Here is a 13496-nt window from a genome sequence, read left to right on the forward strand (position 1 = left end):
ATAAGAACGAAAGCCTACATAATAACGAGGAATTCCTTGTCCAGACGTGATTTAATAACATAATGTGAATGGGGCATGTTTGAAATGGGGCTGGCCATTGACACGTTAGCGTAACACAGTAACTTATTTCAGTTATGTTGTGGGTCCAGGTAAATGGCAACGTTGCATTTTCATTTAACATTGGGTGCATAAAGAGTGTACAGCCCAAACGGCTCGTTTGATTTAAAAATTTCCGTCACTTTAGATTGAAAACATCATATTTGGAGACGGTTTCCCCCCTTACATTTTGTTCTAACTCTAATAATAACAGTTGCCCTATGTTAGGGGACTTTGAGACATCCTGTATATAGGATGTGATCTGGGGAACAAAGTACGTAACGTATTGGTTTGCTGTACACTGTATTGCCATTTATGATTGGATACCACTAAGAAAGTATGTAGCTTGGGCTGAAAAGGAGTTAGTGCTCGCCATTCCCCTTGATGATGTCACCCTCGATCCTTCGAGGAAGATATTCCATGAATTTTCGGTAAACTCCAGTAAGTATTGGCCTCCATTCTTCCTGCAACATTGCGAACATTGTGATGAGGATCGTGGATTGTTGTGGTCGAGCCCTCAACTGACGTTCCAGCTTCCCAAATATGTTCAATAGAATTGAAATTGGGGTTTCGGGCCGGCAGTTGAGTACTTACACCTTCAACTCCTTAATGCGTGAGTGTGATGGCCTGCGCTTTACTGACTCTGACATTTGCATGTTGAATCACATACGGCCTACTATTGAATTGTTGCCAAAGGGTAAAGGGGAACTGTTTTACAGAATTATCTAGGATTGCTTGGTAGACGTTGGCATTCATGGTTCCAGCCACTAACAGCAGAGACCGCAGTCCAAATCATGAGAAATAGACCCAGGACACCATAGTTTCTCCACCATCAGATTTAACAGTGAAACCAATGCACTATAATAAGTAGCGCTTACCTAATGTACGCCAGTTCTGCACACGTTCGTCGAATTGCTACGATATATGAGTCCTCACTCTACATGATGTTGCTCACGCCGTGTTTTTTACTACTGTAATCGACGGCGCCCGTTCACTTGTGTGATCCTTGGCTTATGAGCTCCAGATCACCCAGAGAACCCCAGTACAAAAACCTTACGACAAATAGTACGAGTACTGGCATCATTCCCAGGTGCCAACCAGAACTGTGGTTACGGTGTCCAACGACTCTTACTGGTCTACTTTCATTGCGCATCCAAGTTATCGCCGGTTCAAATAGTTTTTGTGTTTTCTGTGGTCGGGGTTGCGGTTTTACCGCTTCCTCTCATTCCGATTCCACCACTATTTCACTATGTGCAGCAAACTGCGATGCGATACCGCTTAAATAAAACCCTGATATATATATATATATATATATATATATATATATATATATATATATATATATATGTACAAAAGTTACCGTAAATAGTGAAAACATAATAACAGTACTTAAAGGTTAGACGATGAACACTTTCGCTGAACTCTTCATCAGAAGGGAGGGAAGGAAGCACGAGAAAATAAAATAAAATTGAAGAGCAGAGAAAAATCTGAGAGCGTTCAGGTGGACGCCATGTTGAATGCTCAGCTTTCTCTCTGTTCTTTAGTTTTCTTCTCTTTTCTCATTATTTCTTTCCCTCCTTTCTGATGAAGCGTTCATAATGTATTTTGTTAATGTTGCTACTGTGTTGTACTATTTTCTAGTGTGTAGTTTTTTGATCATATTGCGTCATGCAAAATATCAATTTATCCATTCCTACTCCGGTATTTTTGTGTTTCTATCATATGTATGAAACTTTATAGTAAAATTTTACTATTTCATAAGAGTCTCTTAATTACTGATTTTTGAATCGCATTCGAGTAAAAATTAGTAAGAAGTTTTACAAATAAATTATATTACTTTCGTTGTTACAATTCATTATATTTTACAGACGCTTGCCACAATAAGGAGTGCCCATTTCTACATATTGATCCAGAAAGTAAAATCAAAGATTGCCCTTGGTACGACCGTGGATTCTGTAGGCATGGACCCAATTGTCGACATCGACATGTTCGACGTGTGTTGTGCATGAACTACCTGGCAGGTTTCTGTCCAGACGGACCGGAGTGCAAGTTTATGCAGTAAGCTATTATATTCTTACATTTTACTTCCTCTCTTTGTTTCTTTGTGTGGTTCTGAGTGTCGAACTAATTTTTCATTCAGTTATACCAATTCAGTTTTCGTTTCATTTGCATGCTTTAGCTTCATAACCGAACTCTTTTTACATCAATCTCCATTGTTCACTATCTCAGCATCCTAAATACTTGTCCTGATACTCAAAACTCTAGCACACAATATCTAATCCAACTTGCCCAGTTAGTGCTAATCATGAATAATTTCATATTTCAAAATAGTATTTTAAGTCGAGACCCGGGCATGGGCACTGTTACAGTCCCCCATACTTCAACGCATTCAATTTTGAACACCGATTACCACCATTTCACTCTTTTTTCTTTGGCTTATTCATAGACATCTTCCTAATATGAATCCCACTGGAAAGGTTCTTTCATTCCCTTAAGAAGAAGAAAGAAAAAGAAGTGCTCAGTCCATTTCAGCTGGTTATATTTCAACCAAAGGGATAGGCACAGGGGAAACGCTTAGTGTTGTAAAAAAACGGTTTTTTTTTTCTGTGAAGTTTTTTTCAATAAAAAACATCGTTCTTTTTCATGTTTTTTTTTCAAATGTCTGTTTTTTTTCTGGCAACTATTATTTATTGATTTACGTCGCAGATTATTGAAATAATCAACAGAACTTGAGTCGAAGCCCTCGTAACTTACAAATCTTTTGTTTCTTTGCACCTATATACTAGCAAAATTGTGTGATTATTCCTTTCGGCCCCAGGTCATTTTTGGCGTTTTCCTACATTTCCAGTTAGTGACTTATTGCTCAAAAACTATTCATTCGATTGATATGGTTAAGGCCTTGTTTTTTAGAAAATAGAAGTGGGTATTTTTTGGTGTAAGTTGCATTGCATTGTTGCCAACGGGTGGGAAATTATTGAGGGAAATGTAGGGGTGAAAATTTACAAAAAATTCCCTAACCGAATTTCAAAATTTTTTGTATCTAGCACCACTGCTGCTATATGTCCTAAGCACCTAAACAAACCACCTAAACAAGTCTTTGGTGTGTTGACACGGTACAGTGAAATCCTGAAGTCGCTGGCTTCCATTCAAAGAGGGGAAAAAATTCTGTCATACACATGAAATTTTGACACTTTTTAGGCCTCAGAAGCAAAAATCAAATATGCCAAGGCTACAGCTTCTCTAATTATCCTATTGAAACTTTTTATGGTGCGTTCTGTAGGGAAAAGAGGAAGCTTTCAGGTAGTGGTACGTTTGTTTCAATATAGCCAGTAAGAGGGTAATAATAGAGGGGAAAAGGGAAATTTTCTGAATTTTTCACCTAATAGCGGGAATTAATTGTTTTGGCTGGAAACGCTGCCATCAGACAGACGAAAGCTATCTGAAAATAAACCGTAGTACTCCAAGAATATATCCTACAAGTATCATTGCGATATATAACAAAGTAAGCATGAAATTAAAAAAATCTCATTCTACCTCAGAAATTCACCATTGTCTTACCATTTCCAGAACACGGTGTATTATAAACCTCAACTGTACTTCCCGTAATTATTCTAGTGAAACTTCTTATGGTGCGCTGTGTAGACTAAAGATGAGGCTGTTAGACACTGTACATTTGTTCGAATGTAGCCAACAAGAAGGAAATAATAGAAATAAAAAAGGAATTTTTCCCAAATTTGCCCCTAAAATCTGGAATTAAAATTTTCTGTAGCTGGCAACACAACTATCAGACACACACAAACTATCTTAAAATAAGCTTTGGTATCCATCTAATATATCCTACAAGTATTGTGACGATATCTAATAAAGTAAGCATGTCAATAAAAAATATCTCATTCTACCTTTAAAAAAATCACAGTTATCTTTCCAATTGGAGAACAAGGTCCACTGTAAACCTCAACTGTACTTCCCCTAATTATCCTATTGAAACTTTCTATAGTGCGTTGTGTAGAGCAAAGACGAGACTTCTAGATACTGGTACGTTTGTTCCGATATAGCCAACAAGTGGGAAATAATATAGACAAAACATATATTTTTTCCAAAATTTCCTCCTAAAATCTGGAATTAAAATTTTCTGTAGCTTGTAACACTGCTACCAGACAGACGCAAACTATCTTAAATTAAACTTTGGTACACCACTAATATATCCTACAAGTATTATGGCGATATTTAAGGAACAAAGCTTCTAATTACCAAAAATATATTACGGTAAACAGAAAAGTAAGGAAAAACTAGAAAAATCAAGGGTTAGAACCTAAATACGAATTTTACGTGCGCCCCTTAATTACCCCCTTGTAACGATCTGTACTTTCGTTTGTTAAGTAAGGACAAATGTTCGATTGGCGTAAGTTGATTTGCACTCAGACGTATAGGTGCGGATTTATAAACAAAAATGTCTAATTTTTTGCACAAATATTGGAGAATTTTAATTTCCCTAATTGGTAATACTGCGCGCAGGCCCGTCCAATTGATGTCAACAGTTAAGTATCTATCCGAGGTATCTACCTGGCAAGTCTTAAGGATGTCTTTCTACAACGAAGGAAGCTACAGGGAAAAAAGTAAAGGAAATTCGAAATTAGAAAATTCTCGAATTTTTGACTGGGGTGAAATTTGAGAAGGAAATTCGACACCAGAAGAAAAAGAAATTAATATGATAAACTATAGTCCAACCATGTTTTGCAAGAATAATATCCCGATATCTTAATTAGTGTCCACACAGGAGCGGATTAAACAAGTGACACACCTGTGTGTGCCACTTTGGCCACCTGGGCCACCGAGTATACATTTGATTACATTTTTTTTTTTTTTTTTTTTACTACTAACTCGTGTTGTTGTTGTAGTTATAGTCTCGACTAATAATAATATCGTTGTAAACAATAACTTTAGAAGGAAAATTTTCTCTCCTTTTTACATCTTAGTTCTAACACTGTTGGTGAGAAATGCAGGGTGTTTCAAAATAAATTTTGGGGTTTTAACTCTTCGTAGTACTTATTACATTTTACGTACAATTATAAGCAATGCATCAAGTAAAAGAGCACCTCAAACAGTCTTTGCTACAAGTGTTCAATGTGAGATTCATTCGTCGCACGGCACACATCTAGTCGATAGGCGAGAAAGGCCCATAAACTTTCCGCCATATGGCACAAAACACATTCAATTTAGGGGAGCTTCGTTTCAACTGTACCATCTCCTGAGGATTTGCTGACTGCCAGATGCTAACATTATGAGTGTTCATATTAGCTCTTAGGTGAAGTGTCGATTTATCACTGAAGACGACACGATCCAGAAAATCTTCATTGTTACAGGAATATTTCACTTGCGAAATTGGCACGCAAACCGTAGTCTGTAGGCTTTAGACCTGTAGCAACTGCAAACGATAAAGACGTAATTGAAAGCGTCTCCTTAATATTCTTCACACAGACGGTTGCGCTGTACAGATTCAGTTTTTATTAAAACACAAAAAGCTTTCTGCTCTCTAGTCTCCATCTTCGCTACTTGCTCTTTCTAACGGCAGACAGAAGAAACAATGCATGTACATGCGTGCGTACAAAACTGTTTGAGTTGCTCTTTCATTTGATATAATATTTATAATTGTAAGTTAATTGTAATAGATACTATAAAGTTTCAAAACCCTAATATTAATTTTGAAACACCCTGCATTACTTCAAATTGAGTCATCCTATATTCATGTCTTTTATATGCATATCATCAGGGGCGGTCCTAGTCAATTTGTCGCCTCGTGCAATTGCATAATTTACCGCCTCCCCCTTTCTCCAGAAAGAACAAATCTTAAAAGTCATGATTTTAAGTATGCTACTCCAGCATGAACAACAAAGGCGAGGATAAGTGCAGTCGCACTCAGGAAGGCTTAAATACTTACTAAAAATGCAATTCCGTTGTGTCTGTTTTTTTTTTTTTTTTCTTTAAATATTAATCTATTATGTTAGTGAAAGATAAAGCAAACACACCTGAAGAGGAAAGATGGTAATCCTTTTTATAGAATTCACTATCGAGCTTCAATCTCAATGTATCAGTTTGCAATTCCAGTGCAACTAGCTCTTTTATCTTTATTTCTTGATTTTTTCTTCTACATCTTCTAACATTTTTTTAAAAAAAACTTGTTTCTATCTTCAATGATAAGGAACTCGTTTCTGACAAAAACAAGAATAGTTTCATATCAGAACTGTGATAACTTACTAAATGGAACAGATATTCACTACTATTCGAGAATTGAATTCTTGCATTTGACAACAATCAAGCAATTTGTGCTCGGATTTATTCGACCATTTGCTTTAGCATTGTCCATGTGGCCTTAAACTAATGCAACCTAAACATAATTTATGAATGTAGTATTCAAATAGAAGGTCAGCTTAGTAAATGTAACTACCATCATCATGAAGTATGTTTCCAACAAGAAATATTTAATTTAAATAAAATACTTGTGACAGATTTTGCCGGACTATCCAAGCTTGCCGTTCCACGCAAATGCACGTGTTGCATACATGCAGTGGCATATTTAGGGGGAGCTTCCGGGCTTAAGCCCCCCCCGAAATCTTACGTACTGTAGTAAATTATATGAAATATCTTGCAGGATTTTCACATTTTCAGGCAAAGCCCCCCCGAAAGTTAGCAAAGCCCCTCCCGAAACAAAATCGTAAATACGCCACTGCATATATGGTAGAGCCGGATCTGCATATCATATATATCTAGTCGACAAATTATTTATATATGATATTTAGAAAAATACTATTAGGCAAATTAGTATTAGTTTTTACCAGGGTTGGCAAAAACCATGGTTTTTATTAAAAAAACCAAATAAACCGGTTTTTTTGGTTTAAACCAGGTTTTTTTGGTTTAAACCAGGTTTTTATGGTTTAAATAATTTGCTCTATATATTCATATCATATATGGACAGAAATAAGTTTGTTTCGCCTTGAAGTTATTATGCGACAACCGAGTTATGCTGGAAGTGGTCACATAAGCTTAAAGCGGAATAAAAACAGCTTCTCGAGTTACATCCGAGAGAAATTGTCCTTCATTTGAACTCGGAACCAGGACTAATTGCCCACAAATGCGATACGTCTGCCGACTCACTCACGAAGGAATCATGATAAAAATCGTTGTACTGATCTTTACATGCTTCTTAATATAACTGTCAAGAGTCATTTCAGAAGGACAAAAAGATAAACAGTTGCACAAGTGAAACCATTACACAGAATTACATATGAACAATTTCAAAGTACTACGGAGTACAGAAGAACTAATTTAGTTCAAGTTAGTTAACAACGACTTTTATTGGTCCAAATAAAAGAAATACACCGACTTAATCTGCATATCAATAAGAAAAGTGAATAAAGATACGAATTATTTGAGTCCACTTTGGCTCAGACTCATTTATACATAAATAGATACCAAAGATACTTATTTCACTAAAGGCCTCTCGTGAGGTCTGTATGACCCTCCCCCCCCCCCCCACACACACAAAAAGTACGGCATTTTCGATGTATTTTATCAATAGTAAACATTGAAACGAAACAATATTTAGAATTTTTCTTCGATTGCAATTACATAACAATAATAACTACAAAAAATCACAAAATAAACATTTATAAACTTATAAAAAAAAGTTGCTTTTGTAGTATAATCTTTTTGAGTAATGAATGGAGAATTTAGGTCTGAATATAATACGAATAATATACGGGAGTGAAACGTGATAACCCACAAATGTATATTCATCAAGATTTTACAAACACTTACATTTTTACGAACATTTTTTGTTTTTTGGTTTAAACCAGTTGGTTTTTTTTGAAAAAACCAGCTGGTTTAAACCTTGGTTTAAACCATGGTTTAAACCACCTTGGTTTAAACCAGCCAACCCTGGTTTTTACCTTTAGACAAGTTATTGGAATTTTATACTGTTTGTGACATTATTTTCCTACTTATTAAAGCCTGCTTTCAAAAAAAAAAAAAAAAAAATCATTTCTACTTTTATTTCTTAGTTGATATTGATGAAAACTGCTGAAACTCGAATTGTTAATAGGTATGATATTCATGTAAATTGTAAAATATTTGTAGCGTATCAGTATCTAGCGTTTAATTTATATTGCATTTTACGGTGATTACACCTACATAAAAATATTTCATACTTAAATAGACGTAAGATGCATTACAAATGACTACTTGAAAAAATACGAACCGTTTTTTTTCTATTTACAACACTAGGAACGCTTACATCTAGTCCGAAGGGTCCCTGATTTGATGTCCGGCCAAAGCGAGTTTGTGTTGGACAACATCGTGTCCGTTAGTTTTCTCGTTTCCTCTCACATTTTTTTCACCAATTATTTCATAATCATTCAAAAAAAAAAAAAAAAAAAAAAAAAAAAAAAACCTACAAAATCATCTACTTCCAACTTCTTTACCCAGTACTACTATCCCAGGCTCCATTTCCTACAGAAACCAATAAACCTTGGTTGGACCAAAAATAATATATTGTAAATCAACAGAAAAATGGAAAGTTTGGTATCTTCGTAACTATAGTGCCTGTTAAATCAGAGAAAATTGTTCGAATTCATTACCTCCTCACTCGATGCGGTGGCAAGAATAATATGTTAAGAAGGTTTATTTATTGTTATCATTATATGTGATTAATAATAACTTTTGTCATGCTTTTACGTCAAATCATTTTTGATGTAACAGAAAAAGAGTATAAAGAAACTATTGATTTTCAGTATGATTTTGGCGGGAAAAAAAAAAAGTATAGAATACTTGAATCTCCAAAGGAACATAATACTCTTTAAAAAAAAAAAAAAGTACACCTGGTTACCCTAAACCTTAGTTATCTCACACTCAGCTCCTGATTTAAAATGGAAAAGACTTTCCCAACGTGATCTTTAAATCGTTTAGCAAAGGCCTTGTAACTCAACACCTTCATTTCGAGAACTGGTCCCTTGAAAGGCGACACATATTCTCAAAAGAAATGCCAGAAATCCAAGATTATGATACCTGTTTCCAGTTCCAGTTTCCATCACAAAGATAATACACAGTTTCTACCACTTTTATATTGGTGAATCTGTTATCAGTTTTTTTTTTTTTTTTTTAAATTTATTTATTCACATTAATAATCGCCGATACTCTTGCAACTTTCAAATTCCTTTCTTACCTGTTCTAGAACACCTAACACATCACATCGATGCGAGAGACCCTGCCAGAATTCCTAGTGGAGTTCATGTACTTTCAATCCAACGTTAAACTTCTTTTGTTTAACGTCCCGTGGTTATATCCTTTAGGCTAGAGGAGACGGGTGATTAATGAAAGCGAATGATCGTGAAATTACATTTTGCGCTCTTCCAGCGATAATCGAACGCAGGGTCTCATGCACCAAACGGCACACGCGTCAGCTACTCCCAGCGAGTAGTACTCCCACGTTAAACATGATCTATATTTCAGATAGTCTTAGTGCTGAAAGGAACGCTGGACTCCATCCCCACGAACCAACTAACAACACATCACAATAACACATTTGACTACCATTTGTGTAAATATCTTCAAAACCCTTTCGCCAGACTTCAATAATCCTCAGAATGAGATTGGAAGACATTTACATTGCCATCCTGTCCACAAATTGACCCCTGTTGTTAATAGTCTATAATAACCTTCCTCATCATACGCACTCCATCTCCCTTACATTTTTATCGTATCAAATTTCTTCTTCTTATTATTATTATTATTTATCGTACCTACTTTTATTCTGCATTATATTTTAATTTTCTAAATTTATCATATTTTCATAGTATCTTTTAATTAATAATAATTAAATAATAATAATAATAATAATAATAATAATAATGATATTATTTTGTCATTTTCTACACTAATTTTTGTTCTTCAACATTTTGCCCAGTATGCCTAGGTTCAGTTTTTTTCTTATCTGTTATTCCTTAACTCCTGCAGTTTTATATGCCTACCCGTCTCATTTGCTTTAATTTACTCCAGAATTTAATTTCCCACCTATTTTCAATCCAGTAATGCTGCCACCTGATTACGTGACCTTGTATTTCAACATGGAGCTCACCTGGGCACTTCACAAAATTTTCTCTTTTGTTCTGTCTTTCTAGTGAAACGGTTTGCAAAATATCTCATAGTATACTTAATTAGTATTGTTATGATGTTTCAAGTATTTTCTTAGTAAACGATAAAATTGAAATGTTAAGGAATTTTTAAAAATTTTTTACTTTTGCGCAGCCCGAGATTTGAGCTTCCAGCAACAGATGTACAGCAGAAAGAAGGAAAGAAAGTAATTATTACGTGTCATTATTGTGGAGAAACTGGTCATAAAGCCATTCATTGTAGTAAGATGCCACCGGAGCTCAAAGAACTTCAAGCCAAGCAGGAGGAATTTAGGGTAAGCTCGAAGATATTTCATTAATTGTATTCTGATTATGTTGTTTAAATTTATACATTATTAAAAATTATTTATGTTCAGTACTTATTTCGATTATAATATCGTAAACGTAACAGTTAGTGATCAGTATATATGTAAATGTGTGACTCTTTGTTAGGAAGATGTAAAATTTTAGATTTCCATTCCCGCGTTTCGAAACGAATTTTCCACTTTCAGCGGGATGACATACACACCACATGAAGAAGTTTGGTTTGTATGTTATGATATTTTCTCAAATATTGAAACCGGAAGTAGTAGTAGATTACTATCGGTTTCAGTAGAGAGATTAAAGTGGAGGTGGAATATACTCCTGGAACGCTTAATTGATTGCAGAAATCCGCTTTTCGGTATCTGTTATCCTTCTTACTCTATAATGATTACCATTAAAACCGGAAGTGGTTTATTTTCTGCCAGTTGCTGTTTTAAATTGGAAGATTAGCGTGAAGATAAAATATATTCTTCGACTCCTAATTGATTACAGAAAATTGCTTCTCTCTGTCTGTTACCTTTCTTACTGTATAATGATCAAAGTTAAAACGGGAAATGGTTGATTTTGTGCCACTTCTAATTTCAGTAGAGAGTTAAGGATGGAAGTACAAAGTGTTCTTGAGACGCTTAATTGATTGCAGAAAACTGTTTCTGGCTATCTATTACCGTTTTTTTATCTATAGTAATCAAGGTAAAAACTGGAAATGGTTGATTTCTAACTTCTGTCCAGTCTACATTCTGACCGAATTTGATGGTGATTCACCAGTTAGTTCGTGAGGTTTTTATGTCTCGCGGGCAGACGAACAGGGTAAATAAGGAGGTTTGAAAAGCCAAACTAAAAAAATGATTTGCATTAACAATTAGAACACTGTTTTGTCGTCAGTTTCAAAGTCAAGTTTCCGGAACTATTACTATTTAATATTGCTTGGCCTACGGCTTCGCACCTCATACTTTAGCCTTTTCTTCCATTGCAAATGTGGGACAACATACAGATACCCTTTTGAGCCAAAAAGTCTTGGACAATCACTGCCTTGCTACTTGGGGTTTTGTCATAGAGCAGACACCACTGAACATCATCCCGATACTCGGTCCTCACACGTGTGGTATGTTGTAGTAACCGCTTCATTACCTCAAGATAAAATGAAGCATTAGCTGTCTGTCCTGTAGGCACAAATTCCTTATGCACAATGCCCGTACTATCGTAAAAAACAACGATCAAAAACTTGATTTTGGATTTCGACTGGTGCATTTTTTTGGCTTGTGGAGAGTTAAGAGACTTCCACTCTGTACTCTGACGTTTTGTCGATGGATCATATTGAAAAATCCATGTCTCATCCCCAGTAACAATATTTAGGAGGAAGTTAGGATCCCCTGTTGGCATTAACAATCAGTTTTTTGCAGTGATCAACCCTGTCCCTTTGTTGGTCATTTGTTAAGGAATATGGCACGAAACGCTTACAGACCTTCTTCTTGTTGAGATTGTGGGTTGTTGCCAAGTATTTGCCACACAGTTTCTTGATTCACATGCAGCTCCTCAGCAAGGATTCACGGTGTGGCATTTCGGTCTTCCGTGATCCGTGTCTTCACCAATTCTTCTCACTGTTCTTACTGCACTCGAATGTTCGTCGTCTTCAATTGTCTCCCATCCCTCTATCGAACACCTGTGCCGTGCAAATATACGCACACGGGATAAATAAGCAACCCCATACACTTGTTGCAACATTTGATAAATTTTCTGTAGCAGTCTTACCCAAACGTACACAAAACTTGATGTTCGCTATGTTCCATGTTGAACTCACGACACAGCTTAGCACGTCACACCTGTATACACTCACCATGCCTACAAACGTAACTGTCAATCAAGGTCAATTCACTTGGTACCATGAAACTTCCTCTTTTGTTTGCACCACAGTTTACTTGCACAGTTGTGCCACTTGTTGAGAATAAAATTAGTCTCGATTTCAAGTTTTCGCACTGTGTATTGCTGCAATTCAGTTGTCGATATTGCAGTGGATTGCAGTAGTACATAGTACAAAGCATTTGTCCACTTGCTCTTCAATGTTGTGTCCATTCCGTTTTCTTTCTTTCATTTCTAATTTCATTCCGCGTGAACAAGCCTGTGCGGGAAAGCCAAAGCTTGAAGCTACAGAAATCAAAATTTGAACTACGTGAAATTATTAGCTTCCTTTCTTTATTCTATATTTATCATACATACATACAAAATAATTAAAGGAAAAGAGCATTGCTTTCTTTTCTATGAACTAGTCTTTTAGATGGTTCATTTATTGTCAAATATTTGCTTAAATGTTTGATTTTTAGAAAGTTTTTTATTACATAATAGAAAATAATTAAATTAGGTGTATAGTTTGTTATCAGAAATAAATAAATAAAATAAAGCAAAAAACTGAACACTTAATATTGGCTACTTTTAGTTATTGCCAACAGTTTCCAATGTTTACTTTACATTTTATTTCAATTTATTTAATCATCTATATTTCTCTTTCGTACATTTTAGAATAAGGCTGTTTTGTATGTTCAAAAAACACCAGATGATGAAAACAAACCCCAGAAACCTTTGGAAGAAGTCACGTGCTTCAAGGTATGTTTAACATAAATGTTTTGAATTGTTGTAGCATTGTAATTTTATTTCAAAGGTTCTTCGTGAAACTTGAGTTCGTATCTTTTGCGTAACTAATATTTTGTGATTTTTGTAAATATTTATAAAGCTCAAAACTTCCGAGAGTAGGCTTTTCCCTCATTGGTGAAAGGGAAACAAAAGTTACAAGTAGTATGTGCATAAAAGAGAATGTGTGTACCATTAATAAAAGACAAACAACAGTAGGCACAATCTGTTAGTTAACAGGATATTTTGCTACATTTACAGTACATAAATAAATAACTAGTAAAATAAAAT

General features: G+C 35.3%; 1 protein-coding gene across 1 annotated transcript in view; it reads left to right on the top strand.

Moving 5' to 3' along the window:
• Positions 1 to 13496, top strand: part of Clp (Cleavage and polyadenylation specificity factor subunit 4) — a 37295-nt gene that overhangs the window by 5176 nt on the left and 18623 nt on the right. The window contains exons 3-5 of the mRNA XM_081750689.1: positions 1965 to 2154; positions 10396 to 10555; positions 13098 to 13181. Of these exons, the coding sequence (XP_081606815.1) occupies positions 1965 to 2154; positions 10396 to 10555; positions 13098 to 13181 (434 nt within the window). The remainder of the gene's footprint in view (positions 1 to 1964; positions 2155 to 10395; positions 10556 to 13097; positions 13182 to 13496) is intronic.

This window comes from Thermobia domestica, chromosome 3, assembly GCF_964235325.1.
Source record: "Thermobia domestica chromosome 3, izTheDome1.hap1.1, whole genome shotgun sequence".
NCBI lineage: Eukaryota > Metazoa > Arthropoda > Insecta > Zygentoma > Lepismatidae > Thermobia > Thermobia domestica.